We start from the raw sequence: 22,827 nt of genomic DNA, 5'->3' as shown, positions 1-22,827 counted from the left end.
GTTCGTTACATATATATTTATATGCGTTTCCAATTTTCCATACCAATACTCAGATATTGAATTTATTTAATAAATTTCCAAGCTGGTGGCAACCTTTTTCCAAATTATTTATGTCTATTTAAACTAAATTTTTTTTTAGCGGAACACTTCTCAAAATATCCTCAACAAAAGTTGTTATTACAGCTATTTCTTTTTGTTGCCCATATCAAAATTTTTTAATTTGTTTTGAATAATTAAGTGGATACAAAATTTTTAACAGGTGGCAACACTTGAAATAATTTTTTTAAATTTTATTTCATTGCAAGGCTCTCAAATCTTGTAAGTGTCATTTAATTTTTGAATTGAAATTTTTAAATGTGGCAACACTACTCTTAAAAAATCATAAACTCAAATTTTTTTATCTTGTTATCAAGCCTGTTTGGCTTCTTATCCATATTGGAGTAATTTTTTTATTTTGAATAATGAACTGAAAAAAATTGTTAACAGGTGGCAACACTTAAATTTATTTTTTAAGTTTTTACTTAACTGTAAGCTCTCTACACCTCTCTGTGGTTTTATTTAATTATTGCATTAAATTTTTAAATGTGGCAACGCTACTCTTACAAAATTTTCAATTCTAAGTTTTCTTACATACATGAAACTCAGGAAAACATTACTTTGCGTAAGAGCACACAAAACTCAGGGAATCAATATTTTCGATATCAATATTTAAGAAATATATTGCTTCAAAAGAGCATCTGCGGTTCCATTCAATTTTTTTCTTGATCTTTTAGTCTAATTTCATTAGTTCGTCTTTACAAATTATAGCTCTCTCTAAGGTCTCGAAAAATGTATTCTCAACAAAAGCTCAACGGTTTCACATCAGGTATCTTATAGTGTATTCTTACTTAAGGGAAATTTGCTTAGTATTTGAGTGAGAAAATTATTGAACTGTGTATGTTTTGCAATATAGGAAAATATAGAGGCAAAGATGATGGGGTTTTCAAATAATTTTTAACACTAAAAAAACGAAAAAATTTTGTTTTGGTTCAAAGCAAATGCTGACAAGCTTAAATTACACCAGTGATATGATAAAGTTCAATTACACTTTTGACAAAACCAAAGTAACAACAACTTGTCTTTGGCTTTAACCTACCACAAAAAAATGCACAGCGAAGAAGTCCTCACACACTCTTTCAAATCTAACTGTGCAGTCAGTCTGTCACATCTGAATGTTTGTTTACGTGTTTGAGAGTGTTAAACCAAACAACAACTCGGCAAGCAGACCTCCCACTCATTTCGGTGGCAGTAGTCAATTGGGGGCATGTGCGAACCGCCTCGGGCTCATGAATTTTCTATGCTGACTACTTGTATGAGTACTCCTCACAGCAGCTGAAGACCCTTCATGCGTCCCTACAAATGATGACTTTTGAGGCTGCGGTTGTGGGTAAACAAGCGGTATGTTTATATATGTGTGTGTTGTCGACTGCCCTACAGGGTTGCATGCGCAAAAGTGCAAGGAAGCCGATTGATGCGAAAGAAAAGTTAGCCTAAGGAAAAACTCGTGCAAAAGACGCCTGTTTTATATGTATGAGTATGAGTGTGGGTGTCTATGTGTGTGTGCCGCTTGTATGAAATATATCCCAAAGCGAAGCTTTGGAGCAACTATGGCTTGCTGAATCTAGTTCAGCGGGTGGGCGAGCGCAGAATAAACTACAAATGTATGCTGACATGTGGCGGGTAGTTAGTGTGCGGCATGTTGCATGTTGCATGCGCAAGAGCCAACAACTGCTCTAATGGAATTTGACATGCAGCAAATGTTGCACAAACATACACACATACATACATATTTGTCTACAAACAACACAAGCAACGTGCAGATCCATGGATATCTGTAAGCGCGGGACTAATGTTGAAGAAAAAATTAAAGCATAGAAAGAAGTAAAAAATAATCGGAACCACACGCTGGCTTATGTTTTTCCCCCTCCTTCATACATAAGTATGTACATAAAGGTTAGTCCTTTCTGTCACTAAAGTGCTCCGTTGGTCGCTGAGACTGCCACTCGGCTTAAGTGCTTCAAACACAGTTCTATGTGAGGCATACTCACACACACACACACACACGTGGGAGTGGTCAATGAGTGAGCAGCTTCGCTGAATGCCTTTGGCGTGTAAGAAGTGCAGGGCAGTTGAAGTGTTGCAGTTGATTCATTTTGATGAGTGCCAAGGTGTTCATATTTAAACATTCACTTCATTTGCTGGCAAACAGCTTGCGGAGGTTCAGCTAACACTCAAAGAAATACCAAGGGAAAACCACTATATAATATACGCGCTTTAGTTTATACAATTGGGGATGACGTCTGTGATTTCTATTCATAATTGCTTTGGAAATACTTGTAAATAAATAGGTAACCTACTCCACAGCGGTCAGAACATAAATCGTTATGATTACATCTGTGTCAGCGCTACTTTTGGGAATTAGATCGGCAGTAAAACATACTGAAAAGGCGGCTTGGAAAAAGTGTTAGCTGAGTATATTTGAGGAGACGTAAAAGAGTGACAACCGGGAACTTTAATGTAAGACATAACATCTGATCATATTTGACTCAGACCGGTTTATTTAAACTGCGTGCGCTAACCGAATGATTAAAAAATGAAGAAGCATTCAGTGTAGGTGGTGAAGTCAGCGAAAACTTGCCTCGTGCGAGTCATCCAACCACCGCTTCAAGAAACAGTACTTGAAAATAGTCGTGTTGGTATCAGAGCGATTCAAGATATTCTTAATATCGTTTATAGATCGACTTAACACTTTTTGGTTAGACTCGTATCAAAAGGCCTGAATTTTTTACAAAAACTTGAAGTCTACATAGATGGGACTTTAAACCACGGCAAATACCCCAAATATTGTACAACCGTCCCTTCAGATATTACTGATTTGTTTCAAGACAGCTGCTATGGAGCTCTGTTGACTTGCTTTATCTTCGAATGAATCCTTTAATTGGGATGAACTTCTGCTTTATTTTTGGTTTTTTTTATTGGATGCTAATATAGTTTAGTTTCCTAGTTAGCTGATAAGTTGTGAGAAAGCGGGCGACTTGCACAGAGCAGATCTAGTTTTAGAATTCCATTCGTCAATTCTAATGACTCTAAGAATTAATGTGTTAAAGTTGTAGATAGTTTTATTGATTTACCAATAATTGAATCTCAGCATTGCACAGACTTCAACTAGATGTATTTGCTTCGGAGAGCGCGAGTTATTGATGTATATTCTTTGATTGATCTTTGGAGTCTCCGTAAGATAACAATAAAAATATACAAAAAAATTCATAACAAACCTTAGTGGGTCATCGCGAATTCTTAAATGGGAAAGAGTTAACATTGACACTTTCTTACTGAAAACGCTTTAAATTCCATGCTATATACATACATACATTCATGTACCTATATATGTAAGTGTGCCCTAACGTACCGCTAACCACTTTGAGTGCCTGTCTTTCAATATTCTTCGTTCAGTTAATGCTGTGATGTGATGATTACTGGCCTGATTTTCTGCTCAATGCTTTAAAACTATAGCGTTGCTTCACCAGCAGTACACTCGATTCAAGCCGACACACACATAAATACAAGCGTATGTATTTTCATTACGGATTTTTGTAAAAGTTCGCATGTTGCGTTATTTTACGGTTTTGGTTTCATTTTTATTGCCACACCTTCTATGGAAGTCTGGCTCATTTACCTGTCGTGGTGAGTTACCTTCTAGTGGCTGTGTGTGTGTGAGTGTACGCGCGTGTTAAGTGCATGCAATTCGAGTGCAACCGTCTGTAAATGAATTTTGCACTTTAAGATTTCTTTTTTTTTCAACTTTATTTTTTGCTCGATTTCGGTTCCTTTTGTTTGCCTTCAATTTGTTGAAAGTGTGGAATTGTTCGGAAGATTCTGAGTGTTTATTGCAGATGTTATGACTGTTTTTTAAATGCTGACGTATTTTGCAAATACTACAAAAAAAAAAATACTAAGGAATGATGCGTTTCCTTAATATTGGGAAGTAGATCACCTGCAAATCATTAGGCTGATTAGTTGGAGTAGAGTTTTCAGCGTGACTTTGAATACAAATTTGCTGCCGCTTCTACAGAGAATTTTTACTTATAACTTACTTGCGGCCAACATTTGAAAGAGATAATCTTCAAAAAATAAATAAATGTTCTTTCGAAAGATTATAAACATTCCCCAATTAATTTGAATTCTCTGTGTCTTTTTCTTTAAAAAAGTAGGGAACCTCAAAATAGATCACCCTAAATAAAACAGTTTTTATCAATATTAAAATTGTTTTTCTTAACTCAGATGCTGCTGTGTTAGCCCCAAGCACTCGTCCTCTCATGAGTCTCCAACTATCCATATGAAATATTCTACCTTTTGTCCAGCCAACTTTTGGTGAATGTGACCTATTTCCTTCATCATGAGTTCGTTCATTGACACTCAGATGGCTCCAGTAAACAGACGGGTATATTTATGAACCAGGCAGCACACTTTCCATCTATCCCTTATCAAGATTCGGTCATAGCCTTTTAGATTTAACCGTGATATGGATCAAGTGCTTTTAGTTTCCGACCCAAACAGGGTTAGATCCTCGAATTAACAGCCCTTGCTTGGATAAAATCCGGAACAATTGTGGTAAGTAGAACCGGGTGCTGTTAAGATCAAGCGGTCGTCAATAGTGTTGCTTTTCCAATTACGTGTCCCTTCATTGGTCTTCAGTAGGTAAAAGTTTGGGAGATAAACGGTTCTTGATATTTATGGACCAGTGACCAGACTTTCCATAAAGCTTTCTTCAAGATCCAGACATAGCCGCCTTGCTTCGGGTTAGATTTAACCGTGATAAATATTACTTGGTCGCAGACCCCACTACAGTTTTCTTAGCTTGAAAACAGAAGAAGATACAAGTATGATATTATAGTTAATCTAGATATAATAGCAATATTGAGTTTTAGTAGGAGTTCGAAATTAGGAGAACGCATTAACTTGTTCTAACTTTTGAGATGATAGGGCCGTAACTTGTGGGACTTCTTTGATAGCGGCTAGACAACGTTTTGGTCAATTTGACTCTACATGGACACGATAACATTCCGTTAAGAATGGTGAAAACTATTGAGATTTTAGGTATATGAAATACTTTTAAGTAGAATTCTGTGTCGAGCTTTACCCTTTATGCTATAGTGTGTATATGATAAAAGTAATAAGAAAAATACTCTCATGATTTGAAAAATTTAATAATACCGGGTTTCTTTTCCTGAAAACAAATTTGGTTGTAATGCAGATAATGCTGCAATGCGGTTAATTAATGATTAGCAAATGTAAGTGTCTTGATTAAAGGCTTTGATTGGAGAGTATATTATTAGGTTACTTACAGTTTGCACATATTACCTACATATGTCGGCGTTGAAGACGTATGGAGAGCGAAGCATTTATGTTAGAATTTCTTTGCGCACAAAAGTATGCAGGTAATTAAGAATGCATTGCAGTGATTTTTCAGAGGTCTGTAATCTGGTATGTTCTTGTTCGTATGCTGAGGGGCAACATCATTATGTTTTAATTTTTTTCTTAAATGTATATACAAGTATATTCTTATTTTGATCGCAATGACTCAACTAATTTTATCTCTCGTTAATTTTGTTATGTGTCATACTTCGTTATATGGAATTATATATATACATTAGGGTGCCGGTTATTTCCTATTATAAATGCCTTAAAATAATTATGAAATCCATAGGAGCTCTTAATATTGATAATAACCCGTGCCGCAAATACGATTAATTTCCCATTTAAATAACATATTATTTTCGTAATGAATTTTTTTATTTGCAAAGCCAGTTAATGCATTGCTGCGGCATCGAATTATTTTTATAGGAAATTTAACGCTCTACAAAAACTTTCTGTGATATTTTTCAAAAAAGTCAATTGCGTCAAAGTTAATCAAGGTCAAAGCTGAACTACCATATGCATCAAGTGTACTATAATATATAAATTTAGTACACCATGTCGTATGAGTAACATGGCATTTATAAGGCACTTACATGAATGCTCAAGTCATTTGATGTATAACTTTAACTGAGTATAACTTTTAAACGAAATACTTTATGAAAAAAATTATTAAGAACTTTTTTATAGAGCAATGCATTTGGTATTAGAATATTAGTATTTTAAAGCTGTAAATTTAATTTCTTAATGCAAAATATCAAGAAATATCATGTTATATACATGAGATAAGAAAATTAATTTACGCACCGTCTAAATTAAAAATAAAGAGCTTGCTTACGTTTCAAACTTATTTTTAGGGCTAAAACTATAACTTCAGGGGTCGTTTGCAAAAAAACAATCAGTTTGGGAAATAACTGATACCCTAATATATTATACATATATGTATGAGTAGAGCACCATGTAGCACTTTCTGCAAACACTCATACTTCCACTTAAATAATTTAGACTCGCTTCACTGCATCGTCATCTGTTATTTATTGTTTGCACAGTGGCATGCTAACATTTTTTGTTTCAATTCGTTTTTCCTTATGTTTTTTAAAGTTTTTTTTGGTGCAGCATTGGAAATCCCTTTCGTGTGAAATATGCACGCAAAAACTCTTTCTTTTCTTTCATATAACCATGCTGTAAAATTGAGGTATTTTTCTTTTTTTGTAAGGGAATTCCAATGTTAATAACCCTTATATAAAGTAAAATTAAAATGTTGTAATTGACAAAGTCGATGTCCTATTAAGATTGTCTGTATCTGTTTAATAAATTTTTAGAGTATTCGTAATAAACAAGGTGTCAATGACAGATTTAGTTGTCAAATATTCAACTGGATTAGATTTATAGCTTTATTATTTATTTCCCACGAATATTTTGTAATCTCCACATTCTTCGTCCAAATAATATTGATTTATTGATGAGTACCTAATTTGGCGTAATTCCTTTAGATGTTATAATTAAAGTTTTAATCGAGACTATCCGATATAGGTCGGTGATTACAATAAATTCTTGTTTCGGTTGTACGTCGGTTTTTATGCGTCACACCCAGATTACCCAAAAACGGTTACGACAGTAGATAATGAGGCAAAAGTCAACATTTGCTCATTGACAGATAGCCAATTGAATGTACGCGAAGTCGCTGAGACAATAGGCATTGCAAAAGAACACGCTGGTCATACCCCGGGTGAAATATTTGGCGTAAGAAAATTGTGGGTGCGATAGATGTCGCTTAATCAATAATAGTGTTTGATGCTGTTTAATTCCAAGAAGAATCTGAGTCTTTTCGTTGAGGAAACATGGAGCCACAGTTATTAACCAAAGATCAGGGAACAGTCGAAAAAGTGGACTTCAGCCATTGACTGTTTTATCGGCTGCAAAGGTGAGCTATCGGCTGGGATTTACAAGGTGTAATCTACATCGACCACATACATAAGGACGAAAAGGTCTATGTTTTTTTTTTTTGGCCGATTCGACGCCGAATTATAGAAAACCGACCCCATTTGGCGAAGAAAAAAGTGATATTAGAAATGTACTTTTAAGACTGGGTGGAGAAGTTGGAGCACGGCTGAATCAGGCGAATCTAACTAAATAGAGATTATTTTAAGAAACTTATTGCTATTTTTTACAAAATTTTCGTTGTTATTTTGTGGGCTAAACGCGCTTATTCGACGGCCCTGGTATGTACGAGTATGTATGTATATGTTTAATTCATAGACACTCTCCTCACTTACACACACACATAGCATACACATATTCATATTTTATTTTTATAGTCTGTCCATCTTTCCTGCACTTTGGCTTTTTTCACTGGCTTTTTTCTAATTTTTACTTCAATTTTATTCGCATTTTCTCTATTGAGCTCCCAATGACCCCTCCTCACCTCTCACTCACACTCTGCCATTCGCACGCTTTGTTAGAAAAGTAGTATTTCAAGTTGTGTTGCCATTTTCGAGTATGTCAACCCTGACCTGAATGGCAATCAAGCCATGAATAAACTAGAACTATGCGCATTTGTAATTGTTTGTGTTTACACTCGTATGTGTATGTGTGACAGCGCCCGAGTGTGTGTAAAGAGATTTAGAAAAAGAACAACGCAGTGCAAACAACTTTTATGAAAAAGTGGACGTTTAGTGTGAAAAGAAGCAGGTGGCTTTTTCTCTTTTTTTGTTTTTCGAAAAACTGGTGTCTAAAAAACAACAAAAAAAAAAATAAAAATAATGCAAACAAGAAATGCAAATATAATGAAAAACTAACAAAAGACTATGACATAAAGGCAGGAAAATACAAAGAAATTAAGTGAGGACGCAGCGTAAAAAAAGCAAAAACAAAAATGATAAAAGTAGGAACTTAACATGCACGCACACAAACATACGCAACATCCACAAATGCATATACTCATACATTCACACATTCATATATATGTGTGCATATATATGCATAATTGCTTTGGAAATACAAGGGGCAAGCGTCACTTTTATTTGGTTTGCAAATTTGTAAAAAATACCATATTTATACTTTTACGTATTACAAGGTCCTCCCGGAAAGTCAGTGACTTTAAATGCATCTTGGCTCTCAAATTTTCCGACTTTACCATAGAAATTATGAAATTTTGACGAAATCTAATTCAGTTTGTCTTTTTTAATATATTTTTTTTATACTATTCTGTACTATCGTCAAAAAGTAAAGAACTTTATTTTGTTCGTTCAGTTTGTATCACAGCTATATGTTATAGTGACTCGATCTGAACAATTGCTTCGGAGATTGCATCATTGCTTAAGCAATAATCTATGCATAGAGATATCTCCTCAAATGAAAACGTTTTCAACACAAGCATTTGATTCCGATCGTTCAGTTTGTTTGGCAGCAGGCTATAGTGATCCGATTTCGGCGGTTCCGACAAATGAGTAGCGTTTTGAGAATAAAAGGACGTGTACAAAATTTCTTCATTTTATCGGTAATATCACAAGCTTAACGTGCCGCAGCGTTGATCAATGTTCCAAAACAGGGCACTAATCGCGTACAAAGCTTTTTTATCTGTGAAAATTCCTGAATGATATGACCTACGTGTTACGTTTGAGTTGCGATTGATGTTAACTAACTTGCAAAATTTAATTTTCAATGCAATTTCACGAAGTTTTTTTATCTTACTACCTCAATGGCTCTATAAAGTTACAATAGTAACCTATGACAATGATAGAGATCTTTTGGTCGTGCCAAAGGCTTTACAGCCCATGTATTAAGAATTCGCTGATTTAAGTAACAAACCTCGTATAGCTTGATATATTGTAAGTTTTTATATGTGTTTCTATATTTATTTATACCATACATATGTATTAAGGAATATACATATATTAAACGCGATTCTTTAATTCCATCGATCACATATCCATTCTAATATTCGTGAAATAGTTTGGATATACAGACCTGTCTATGTACTATATCCACATCCACTTACATAAAAAAAATATATATATATAAAAAGTATGCTTGTTGTGTCAAAAATAATTGGCCATGAAATTGTATAAAACAACTGCAGTCGAAACGTCTGCTCTCAATTGATACGCCACTTAATTGACGAATATCGGCACAGAGACACTGAAATTTTATTACCATGAACTATTTATAATATTGTATCTACAAAACTATTTTCAATCCACATCAAGTACAATAAATACCTATATTTTAATTTTTTTCAATTTATGTAAATTCTATACTTTAATTAGAATTTTGGCAAGATTTTGGGTTGCTCGTTTAATTTCAACTTAGGTTCTCTTGGATACTTAGTGTAGGTACACCTCAAAAATTTATCTTTCTCTCCACTTTGACAATTGTTCTTTGCTTTCGGTAAAGGGAATCTGTCAGACTAGGATTAGGAAAAACTTAATTACTTTTTTGGCTTAAAGAACACTTCAATTAAATTGTTTTAAAAAAAAATAATATGTTCACTGCTATGTCGATGCGTTCGGAGCGGGCGTGTTTTTCCTGAAACTGCATTTTCAAATAAGGCGACGATGGTATTCACACTATTGTACATATCCGCTTGAGATTTTAACCTTAGCTTCATTTAGATATTTTGGTATTATTCGAACTTTTTTTATAAACAATTTACTTTTAACTTTTTGGGTACAAAAAATTACCCTTTTCGTTGCAGTGGACCACTTATGCGAAAAATTGACATAAAGTTAAATCATAAGTCTTTTACTAGCCGAAACTATGTTGATTAAGATCTCGTTTTAAGTTTTGTGCCAGATAGAACAATTCGCTAAAATCATCGCCGCCCTTAGAGGTCGCTCTTGAAAAAGGTGATTCCAAAGATCATCCTAGTAACCGCCATTTGGTTTTAAAATCTTAATATTACTTTTTATAAAATAAAATAATGCTTAAAAACTTCTCGAAGAGAGAAATTTGATTCCTCTTTCATTACTCTCTGAATAAATTGGCGAATGTCAATCACGAATTTTTTTAACCAACATTTTTTCGACGGCTTTAGACTGGCCTAACCCCTTAAAGCAACAATTGTTTGTTGAATATTACTTAAATCAAGTTAGAATCATTGGGATATTTTTTAAATAATATTTGCTGTGGAAACATCTCTCCACACTAACAATTGCAGCTCTTGAGCTTTTAATTCGTAACTTAAGGGGCTACATGGATTTCACGGCTTCAAAAATCGGTTTTTTTATTGTCATATTTAACTCTATAACATATATAGAATATTGTGCAAAATTCTCAAGTTGATTCGAGTAATAGTTTTGGAGTTACAGCGTTGAAAAGTTGCGCGCTCGAGTTCAGCTATTTAAAACTTTAAACGCGTGTTTCTCGAAACTGTGTTTTCAAAGTCGGTTGTCAAGTTCCTTCGTCAAATACATACTTTATGGTCTTAATTAAAATTTTTTTTTCGGTTTTTTTCTTTTTACTTCATATGATTCTGTTATAAGTTCTGCTGTCAACGCGGAGGCAACTTTTTTCCGAAGGCCGGAAATGACGTCGTAATGGCCGAGTTTTAAATATTTTTTTTTGAAAATTACATAAAATCATTGTAAAATATGCATCTTGGGAATAATAAAAAATTTGAATAAAATATTTAATTTTTTATATTGAAAATAAATTATTGAAAATAGACCGTTGTTTGCTCGAGGAAACTCATATCACCCATTTTAATAAGCAAAAGTTATCTATACAGCTTTATACAATATATGTATACTAGTGGATCCAGACACGTATTGCTGTGGGCATAGTATACGATAAATACTATTATATTATTCAATACAGTGAAAACATTGTTTACGAATAAAGGCGAAAACGTTATTTGCAGGTATTTGAGGCTTAATTTTGAAAATGATTTATATATGGATATATTTTTGACTGGAAAAATTAATAAATTTCTTATTTGTGATTTTACTTAAAATTATAAAATTATTTTTATTATAATTTTTTTTTTTTTTTGTCGAATAAATGCGTATATAATAATTGAGGTATAAGCTATCCTATCTTTTAAGTTGAATCAAACTGAACATCGTGTGCTAAATTTTACTAAAATACGTTCAATAGTTTAAAAGTTTACCCCGGACAAAAAGTGACACGTAATTTTTATATATTATATATAGATGTATATATTATTTACACATGCATCTCTTTTCAAATTAGTTTAGAAGTGCTAATGAAAATCCTTTAAGGACCACAAATATTAAACAAATAAATTGAAATGAAAAGGATACAAATGGATAAATATTTCGTGAAAATACCTGACATACATATGTCATTGAACGCGTACGTGCACATAACGGTAACAAACACATAACAAAACTAACATATTATTTATTCATTCACTCATCTGAGATTTTGAGTTCAAAGCACACACACATTGTTTCGAAAGATATGCACTTTTAGGTGGGGGGTCAACGCCAAATCCATGCAATTCCGCTTGAGCAAGCACAGATGGCCTTACTTCTATAAATATATGCGTATTTAGTATTTTTTTGTAATATTTAGAATAATATTTGTCGTTTGCCAATGTTTTTCAAATGTACTAAAAATAGTTATCTTATGTACTTACATATGTATATACCATATGTATGTATGCTTATGTTATTTATACCCAACAGGAAGTGGAATGTTTTAACGATTTAATTTTTTAGTTGAGTTTTAAGTTATAATCTCTTAGAATTATTATCTGAAATAGTCTCTCAAAAGTGAATAATAAAATACGGTGTGATGGTCCCTAATACAGTTTTTAAAACGTATATAGATTCCTACTGCTTGGATATGGGAAAATATGGTTTGCCTTAATTTTACTCACTTTTAACTAGTTCACAACTAGTGATCTGTATAGTAAACCTGTAAATAGTAAATTTTAAGGCTCACAACTTATGTGAAAGCCTTAAAACAGCGATTTTTGGGAATCAATAAAAAAAACTTTAAAATTTGAAGGATAAACACTGTAAACTTTTTGTAGAAAAAAATTCAACATTTTTCGACGTACACGCGATCTCCGATGGCGTTACAAAAAAACATACTCCACTAGTGTAGTGATTATAGACTTCTCCGTTTATGAAAACTAAAAAAAAGTTCTTTATAAAACATAAAAATGGCGTCGTTTGAAAAAAATTTTAATTTTCCCCAAATTTTCGGTCGATTTTGGACTGCCAAAATTCGATTAGATTAGATCAAAAAAGTAGAATACGCAAAAAAATTCGTAGTGATCGGATCATTTGTCTCCGAGTAATCACTGCAACATATTCGAAAATAGTTGTTGCGAGAAAAACGCGAAAAAATTAAACTTATTGAACTGAGCGGCTACACTTTACAAGCTTGTGACTAAACAAAAATATTTAAAATATTCATTTAATATTTTAGCATGATATTTTTAAAGGTATAAACTATCGTAATATGCTAAAAATAAAAAATTTAATTTCTTTAAAATTTCACATTAGGTGTGCCTCTTAAAACTAAATTTAACTTAGTATATTATAGCTTTGAAGTTCAATGACTAGTTAACAATTGTTCTACTTTTAAGCAGTTATATTTTAGGTATTCAAAAATATTATATTATTCGAAATTTAAAGTTGTTTTTGAAAAAGCGTTTTTGAAATAGTTCAGCTGAAAAGCTTATGATATATGTATATAATTTTAATATAAATAAAATTCTAACTAGTTTTTAAGAAAGTTTAAGCTAGTTGAAATTTTTTTCTTGCAAATTCAATATTAGATTTCGAAAATATATAAAATAGATATTTTCAACCCTATACGGTATACACACCAGTACTGTGCGCGTCTGCAGCTTTCCTTTCCAGTGACAAATGATATTTTAACGCTGTATTATTGTTGCAGCTTGCTCGAATTTCTTGCTCCTTGTACCGCTGCTCCTTTCCGCACTCATGTGGTCATTTTAAGTTTTCATTTCATTTGATTTGACACCATAAAAGTGGAATTGCTTTTAAGTCTCGTCATACGAAATTCATATGTGAAGGATTTTTGCGGATGAAATAGAGCTCTTTTGTCCATCACTCTGTTGGCTTGATTGTTTGTTTAGCACAAAGGTTGATGGCTCTTTACAGTTAAAAGAACCGCAACTATGTTCATGATGGCAACAATCAAGGGTGGTGCAATCATATACCATACATATACTTACTTATGTGTGTTTTTGAAATATTTTCGAGGTTGGGTGAAGTTTCGTATGCTTTATTACGCTATAACCTCGCTTTTACTTCGATTGTAATACCAAAAAATTGCATTTTACAGTTACAGATTTGTCTATTTTTGAATTTAATTGTACTATATAGTTTATTAATATATCTTGCTTCGATACTTTTTTACTTGGTACTTGAGGAAGATTTGGTAAAGTCAGATAAGTTGTTGGGTCTAAAAATTGATTTATAACGGTAGGAGTTGTGATTGCAAGTTAAGTATTATTTAATTATTTTGTACTATTGAGCTTGATTTGATTTGGTTATATAGTTTGAGTGATGAAATCATACTTAAAATTTATCTAATTTCTCGAAAACTATGATTAGCTTCTGTTAAGTTTGCCACAAAGTTTGTAACACTCAGAAGGAAACGTCGGCTACCCTATAAAATATATACATAAATGATCGGCATGGAGGGCTGAGTTGATTTAGCCATGTTCGTATAAGCGCGACTAGCCCTCAGTTTTTGAGATATCGTTCTGAAATTTTGCGCACGCTCTTTTATCTATGAACCTGCTCATCCGACATCGAATCACAATAGAATTAGCTGTCATACAAACTGAACGATCAAATACATGACCATGGATGGAAAACTTTTTTTATTTGACAAGATAGCTTTAGGAAATTTGTCATAGATTATTGTCCAGGTACCGCTTCAACATTCAAATATATTTAAAGAGTAGTAGATTTTTAGTAGATCAGACTACTATAGAATATATTTTCCATACAAACTGATTGATCAAAACCAAGTCCTTCTAGGAAAAACTTTTTCATTTCACAAAATATCTTTTACGAAATTTGAAACAAATTATTGTCTAAGATAAAGGTACAATCTCCGAATATATTGTTCATATCAGTCTACTATAGCATATAACTGTCATATAAACTGGATATCACCAAATCAAGATACACTTTTTTACACCCTTTTATGATATAAGGAACACCTGCATTCTGCACTGAAGAATATTACAGCACAAGAGTTTTTGCTTTTATTAGCTAATAGTAAAATATTTTATGTTCCGTTTAAAAATTAGATTACTGCTATATCCAGAGTTAAGTCATTGACTTGGACGAGATGCATTTTATAAGATGGCTTAACTTTGTCCCAACGTTTTGTGTTCTCTTTGCTAAAATAAGTATACAGCTTAGTAAATTAATGGTGCCAAAACTATAACTTCTCAAAACAGTTCATTCAACGAACCTTACGGTCAACACTAATTTGGATAAATATAAGACTATAACGGTTTCTTTGCTAAGGTTTTCGATTTTTTTTTCGTTTAATATTATTTCTCGTTCGTTGTTCTACATTTTAGTTGGTACTAGTGAGTTGATATACAGAGAGCTTGTCTTTTTCCGTATTTTAATTTACTTCTATTATAATTTTTAGCTATTAATAATTAAAACTTTTTAGAGTCTCGAGGAGATGTATTATTATATAATACAACATAGTAGTTTTCTTATATACTATGTTTTAGAGGTTTGTTGCAATGTAAAAACCTACTAGAGCTCCCAACGCTTGTCTATCTCTCGGTCATCTGCACGAGGTCTACAGGCTCAGTTTATATGGCGGACGAAAATTTAAACCAAGCGTCTCTTAACGACAGGCCAAGAGTTTTAACAAGTTAAGTCGAGTCTAAAAAGGAAGATTGCGTTGAAAGTCCAAACATACATTTTTTTAAGTAAAAAAAAAAATATTTTGATACCATGTTTTCCAAATCTGTGAATTATATTCAAAAATCGGTGTAACTAATGTTATACATAGTCTTTTGGTAAGCAATAGTAAATTGGTTTGGTTATCTGTCACGGTAATTTAAAGGCTAATATTAAATTTAACCTCCCTAATGATACCAAGATCAACAAAATTGTATACTTGTTCTAGTATATAGTGCGCGGATATATCAAATGTTCGAATATATTATCTTAAATGCATAAATTTCTTATTTAAAGGACTTAAATTTTTTTTTCTAATGAAACTAATAAAATTTTGGTACTTACATTTTTTTGCTAAAATTTTCTAATTTAAGTACCAATTTTTTATTCGTTTCTGTTGCTTGCCAACTACGATTACAAGCATACATAATCATTAAAAATCACTTAAGCAAGTAAAACACATATGTAGATAAGATACTCTCAGTTTTACATATCTATGTATGTCAACATGAAAATATTTGATTTAGTAGCTGTTCTTCCAGACTCCTGCAAAATGTGTTTCCGTGAAGAAGTAGCATGTACGTATGCATGTATGTAAATATATTATATTTCATCTTCATGCACAGATTACCATTCAGTAGATAGGTTATACGTAAGTAGATATGTACGTTTGTCTGTCTGCAAATGTTGGAATGAAATTTAAAAAGTCAACACGAGAGCAAATTGCGTTAACAGACGCGCCTTTTTCGTGTCAAAATATTTACATTCCCAAGATCAGCGTTCGGTGCGCAACGAGAAAAAAATCAATCCTCTTGAGCACAGTTATCTAATCAAAATCAGCAAAGTAAAGAGTTATGCACATTCATCATCTCTGCCTGACATATACATACAAACTTACGCTTGTTTGGATTGTGAGTCGGCAGTCGGAAGGTTAGAGTATTAACAGTGGAAAGCGAGAGTTAGTTGCAATGCAGGCTATTGGATTAAAATTTCGAATTTAAAAGAACATAGATAATCTGGCCGTTATATGCTGACAAGCTCTTTAATGTCATAAGCATTTTTGTTGGTATTCCTTCTGCCCTGAATCCAATGAAAATGTTCCCAAGCCTTGAATTAAAGTAGTCCATTTTAGTGATTCCCGCTGTTTGAATTTTTATTCATTTACTGCTACAGTTTTGGATTGCATGCGACGAAATCGTTCCCAGTGTTAGTGGATTCTTTTGATTTTCCCGTAGTCTTTTCCTGTACGCGTCTTGTCAATTGTAAACCTCCGATATTTTGCGCTTGTTAGCTCATGCAACTGTAGCAAATGACCATATAAGACCACTTGTGGACACATATCGTGCCTGAGACGGTACATCACTTGTATGGACTTTTCAGTATTAAGGACAATGGTTTATTTGCTGAGCCATGGCTCTAGAGCCGTCAATTGCGTTTCCAGTTTCCTAGAGGTGCCAGTATGATTTCCGAATAACACCAGCAGTGCAGTGTCATCCAGGTAGGTTGTCGTAATTGTGTAGTCAGATTTGATTACTGGGAAGTCCGCTGTGTATATGATGTAGAGCACAGGGGTAAGGACGCTGTCTTAAGGTCTCTCGCATGGATCTTAGATCCGACTCAGCATAACGACAATTGAGGTAGAGCTCGTCAAATACTTGACGGACATCAAGAAAAATTGCAGAGCAGTAGTTACAGTTTTCTAAGTCATCAGTTCTTAAGTGTTCTACTCTGTGTCATGAATATTTCTGAAGCCAAAGTGGTGATCCGAAATGAGTTGTTTCTCCTCCAGCAGTGGCAAAAGCTTTAAGCGCTAGTGTATTAATTCTGACATTGCGCGGTGGCTTGCCAACGCTTTGATATCTATTTGTACCTTTACGGTATCTATTTCAGCGATTGGTAGCTCCATCTGACAAGCAAGCTCCAAAAAGTTGCTGACTTCTGCATTCCTAGAACGGTAACTAAACTCGTTAGAAGTAAAGGTGTTGTAAACTCATCGGATTTTTCTGCATTGGTACGTTACCAGAGACCTCTGCTGTTTATAATTGATTGGCATCCGGATATCAGCTTTTTCTGTTGTCTACTCGCGTTCCATATACTCGTATTGTTTTGTGGATCTCCTGTTTTGACAGCAACTGGGTTTCAATGCATTGTCGTGAGGAATGAGTGTAAAGTGTCCCCACTTTTGATGATCCCCGTTGTTAACGTCTTAAATATCTTCAGTGACAAAGGTAAAGGAACATCGTGTCAGGCTAAAATTATATGAGAACCAAATCTTTCGGGATAGATAACAATTGAAAATTAAGTGAGCAAAATCTACTTCGGTTTAGCTATAGAAACATTTTCCCGTTAACGTGGCATTCATCAGATGTTCTTGTTATTTATAGAACCAAGTTGAAAGACGGCGATAACTTAAAATAATCAGATTCACAAAAAAACTCCAAACAAAAAAAGGGTGTTTCAAAGAGCAATAATTACTATCTCGTGTTCCTTTGGAGAAATAATTCTGAGCAGCACAAAAACCTTTACAATATTTTGTGGGAGCGTAACATACACGTCTAGTCTATCACTAGCCTAACACAATGTCATAATCTAACAGTTCTAAAGAAAATTTATTTTACTTAGCGTTGACGTTTACGGTCTTTCTGCTCAATACCTAAGAGCTCTAAGCATCATAATGAGCAAGCGTCTGTAGCAAAATACAAATGGGATTATTCGTGGGCTCTGTAGAAATCAGCCTATTTACCTAACCTAACCTAACCTAGCGTTTAGAAACGTTTAAGCTCTTTCAGCAAAGAAATAGAGCAACACCTTTCGTCTCTCTCACGGCTTTTAGTCTACTAATAAATACTGTGCGTCGGGTGAAAATATTAAAATAAAAGTTAAACTGATTAACTTATTTAATCATTTTTTAATTTAAAAAATATTCAAAATATTTTTTTTTATTTTTTTCGGGAGCCAAAAAATAAATTTGCTTCCGTTTGAGAAAAATTTGTGATAGCTTAAAAATGAAAACGGAACATAATTTGAACCACTTTTGTAATCGTATGATTATATTTAATTATTATAATCACTGCAACAACACATATCAATTTACGGCGATTATATCAAATGTAAGTATAATAATTTTTGTTAACATTTCAAATGATCAGCCTGAGCACATTCTTACTAACATTACTACATGACTATCGCACCAAAATATTAAAATAAATAAATAACCAAATGGAGAACATTTAATTTATATCGGCTGCTCGTTTCAATGGAAAATTTACGCATAACAAATTGCTGAGCCAACATTAGAGAAGAGAGTGAGAACAATGCGAGCGCTAAAAGAGAGAGAAAACTTATTGAGTGACAGAGACAGCAATATTGACAAAAGTTGATTACTATACCGTTATCGTGTCGTAAGATTTTACATGTGTGTGTTTAGTTTTTATTCTTTTTATAGTCTTTTTCTTGACATTTACCATGCTACGCAGTGGTTCTTATCTGTCTCTACGTTCTTCTACGTTCACCTACATATATACCGAAGTACATATGTGTATATTCATATCCTATTATTCGTTAATCATCGTCTTACACTTCCTAAAATGATCTCTTGATCTTACACATCCATAATGGGTATTATCGAAGACATGTCTTCATTTGTACTCTCAAAATTTTTTTAAATGTGCACTATGGTTGAAACGCATTGTGTAATGGTGTTGCGCTGCTTTGCCTGCCCATTGTGATGTGGGTGACTTCTTGGTGATCGCAAGGGGCGAATTGATTTGTACGGTAACCGAGCCATCAGGTTCTGGAATTTCAGGCATCGGCAGACTTAGTGGCGCGTTTGGCGTACTGCTGTTGACCGAAGCGGCGGCATTGAGTGTTGCTGGCGTGGAAGTTTCGTTTGTTGCATAACCCATTTCGGCTATTGTTTGTACCGCTGTGGAGTTTTGCGCAGCGTTAGCCGCTTGAGACGTAGTCGTAGGGCTTGTGGGCGCCGATGATGAATCGCTAATGGGTAGTAGTGCCGTTGTTTCTGTATCCACGATACCGCTTTGTTGTTGACGTGTGACACGTGCCAGATATGAGTGTTCGAACTGCGGCGTCTGATGGCGTACGGCATGATGTGGCGACTTGCTCGAAGAAGGAATCTTCATTTTATTCTCGAACTCCTCCAAGACATACTGACGCGCCGGTTTCTTGCCCACGTTACCCAAAATGGCATTACGCTTTTCCATTTGACGCAACTGTTCGAACTGGCGCATCTTATTGGCGGTCTTCATGCGTCGATATTGCTCCTGCAGTTCGGCGTTGGCGATGCCGCGCTGATTGAAACGCGACTGGAAGAGTTCCTGCGATGGCGGATGATGCCAACCGCTCATGGGATCCTGACTTTTCGGCTTTTGCATCGCCATTTTGTTGGTACGCGTGCGACCGAGTGCAATGCGATCTTTTATTACACTATTGACGGGCATTAACTCACGCTGTATGGCCGATGCGGTTTGTATTACGTGTGCCGGTAGCGATTCGGTAGTTGTGCGTGTGGCCATATGTTGATTTCGTGCCGATACCATAAACTTTGGCATAATTGAGTTCATAGCAAAAGCTTTACGTTCTTTGGCTTGCGTCGCATAAGTGCGTAGTAAATAGTTTAATTGCGCAGTTTGTGTAGAGGTACGTCGTCGCTCTTCGTTACGCCGAAAGATGCTCGCATTCGAACTGCTGGCACTCGAACCGAAGCGTCGTGAACCGTAGATCTTATAGTTGGGTGAAGATTTCAGCAATCTGCGATGTGCTGACAGATTTGCAACAGCTCCACGGCGATTGTTTGCTGCCGCATTGCTGGCTAAACGTTCGCCTGCAGGGTTAACAGCAGTTCCGCCGCTAGTACCGGCCGTCGCGGCAGCGCTGCCCGTCCCTGTTGCATTGGACGCTGCAGCACCTTTTTTGCTGCGTGTTACATTTATACTGAGCGGTATGCGTGTGCGCTCCTGCATTTTGAGTGCACGGATGGGTCCCCTGTTCTCCGGTTTCGCTGCGGCGATTTTATTCTGGTCTAGAAGTTAACAGAAGTGAAAAGTGAATTTGTGTTGTAATGTGATCCAAGTCGTTTCCTAAAACACTGTTGAGACCACTTCCCTTCCTGCACTAGTTTTTGAGTTAGATATATACGAATACTACCTCTTTCGTAGTCTCGACGACTACCTCACTTTTCTACCTCTATAAGCTAAGTTCTAATACTACATCTATATTGGAGTAGGTCTAAGGGAGCTTAAATACTTTTAATTCTGTGAACAAACCTCAAGGCGAAAAGTTGATTTGACGTCAGTCTGGCCTTTAGACTTACTTGGGTGCATTTGCTAGGCGATTTTGCCACCTCTGCCTCTTCTACGCCACCTTCCATGTGAAAAATTAGTGCGTAGTCCGAGATCTTGCAGTAGAAAATAATATTTTGTATAGTCCTGACGGAAGTCGTAAAGTTATATTAGGAAATTTTTCTGACATCGATCAGTAACCAGATCTTTACAGTTAGGTAAGATTTGCATTGTTGAAGAAAACTATGTAGAAGCACAATTAATGGCTTGAAAATAAGCTGAAGAGTTGAAGAGTTTCGAATCTTTTAGTTTAGTAATTGAGTTTAGGTTATGTTATAGGTCCTGTATAAGGTTTATGATAAAGAAAAAGCTTTATCTACTGGCTGGCTCGACATATGGATGCCGTAAATATCATCTTACGTCTTATTTGTAGAATAGAGATAGATGGATAGTATTTTGTAATTTGCATTACTTTTAGACTTTGCGCGCCTTAGAATATGATTGACATATTGATAATGGGTCACTCTTAACTTAAACTTTCTTAGACCCGTTAATTTGCTGAGTATCAAAATTACCTGATCGATTGCCATTTCGTTTAGTATGAGCTAAGATCTATATATCAAGATCCTGGAAGAACTAGATAGTATTCAGCTGACTTTAAATCTTCGTCAATCAATTAAAATGTGATCTTAAGGGAACTGATTCTTTTCCAAACTTTAAACTAACTTAAGAGAGAGTAATCCATGACAGTTTGATACAAGCTAAGATCTGTATTTAGAGATCCTGAAACCACTAGATTATATCCGTTAACTTTTAATCGTCGTGAATCAACTAAAGTCTGATCTTAAGTGATCTGATGCTTCTCCTGACTTTAAACTAACTTAAGAGAGGGTAATCCACAGTTGGTTATACATAATCAGAACGGATTCGGATTTATATTCCATCCAGTACAGGTGACTGTTTTATACCGTTACAACAACATAGCAAGGTGGAAAGCTAAAGTCATGGTGAAAATTCTGTTAATAGCGAATATGTCCAGGTTTCATCAGAACTTTTGGCAGCTTTTTCAAGCTTTTTTCTTGTAGAAAAATAAATGCTTTAAGACGCAGATCTTTTCCATCATACCAATAATACACTTTTTTCGATCACCATCAGCTAAGGACCGTTATAAGTCAAAAATAATGACTTAACATGTCCAATTTTTGATGTTTTGTCCGTTAAGACCCTAATCCCCGCATTCAACTCACCATTCTTGAAGTTGTTTTGCGATTGTTTGTAAATTTTCTGTATACAGGTATTGACAATTTCAGAAGTATTCTTCGAAAGTATCCACGGCTATTTCGACAGAAACACAGCGGGTGGTAATTGCAAAAGATCGAAATGTAAAAAAACGCAGTATTAATTATAAAATATTTTTTGTTTTTTGTAAATTATATTTTTTTCATGTGCATCGTAGCTCACCTTTAATGTGATATTGCTGCGTATAATTTTGTTAATGTTGCTGCTGGTCATTTTTAATTTGATATGTTAAAAAACTATTTTTTATATAAATATTAAAAGAAAAATCACGAAAAGTATACAAATTTTCAAATATTGATTTTTTTGAATCGATGACGAAAAATTTTCTGATTTTTCCAACCAAGCATATGCGAGATTACAAGAAATTTTACAGGTATTGTAAGGTATAATTAACCAGCACAGTAAACACACATATGAACGTCGGTGTATATGCATGTAAATTTTCAAATTTCCAATGCGAAGAGCAAACAAATTTTCTATGGCTGTACCACACGCAATGTCTTGCCGTTACAAAGAATTTCAAAGCACAACTCGAAAAACCAAAAAAAGAAAAAGGTAAAATCTGCAAATGACGACAAAAATTTTATTAAACGTAAATATGTATATACACGCACAATACGCTAATTTGAAAGAATTTAAATATAAAAATCCAAATATTTGATAAATGATTTGTTGAAAGATTTATCGTAGCTTATTGAGCTATTTGGTAAATACATTTGTTTGTATGTGTGTTTTCTATAAATTGCGGATTAGTGTGTGATTAAAGTAATGAATGAAATTTGTCGATTTCGCATATAAAATCATGCGATTTCAGTTCGTAATACAATATGCATGTATGGCAAGAATGCATGCTTGAAGATATCATCACATTCGTTTAGCTCAGGTTATCTCTT

The 22,827-nt window shown here is 34.3% G+C and overlaps 1 protein-coding gene across 1 annotated transcript; it reads right to left on the bottom strand.

Moving 5' to 3' along the window:
• Positions 1 to 18,354: 18,354 nt before the first annotated feature.
• LOC106624803 (uncharacterized) lies at positions 18,355 to 22,551 on the bottom strand. The gene is made up of 4 exons (XM_036378494.2): positions 22,097 to 22,551; positions 21,883 to 21,970; positions 18,725 to 20,376; positions 18,355 to 18,658 (listed from the first exon to the last, which is right to left on the bottom strand). The coding sequence occupies exons 1-3, from the start codon at positions 22,145 to 22,147 to the stop codon at positions 18,986 to 18,988; spliced, it is 1,530 nt and encodes a 509-aa protein (XP_036234387.2). The 5' UTR covers positions 22,148 to 22,551; the 3' UTR covers positions 18,355 to 18,658; positions 18,725 to 18,985.
• Between the last annotated feature and the right edge of the window lie 276 nt (positions 22,552 to 22,827).

This window comes from Bactrocera oleae, chromosome 5, assembly GCF_042242935.1.
Source record: "Bactrocera oleae isolate idBacOlea1 chromosome 5, idBacOlea1, whole genome shotgun sequence".
Taxonomy (NCBI): Eukaryota; Metazoa; Arthropoda; class Insecta; order Diptera; family Tephritidae; genus Bactrocera; species Bactrocera oleae.
This window is presented reverse-complemented; position numbering and strand designations above follow the sequence as displayed.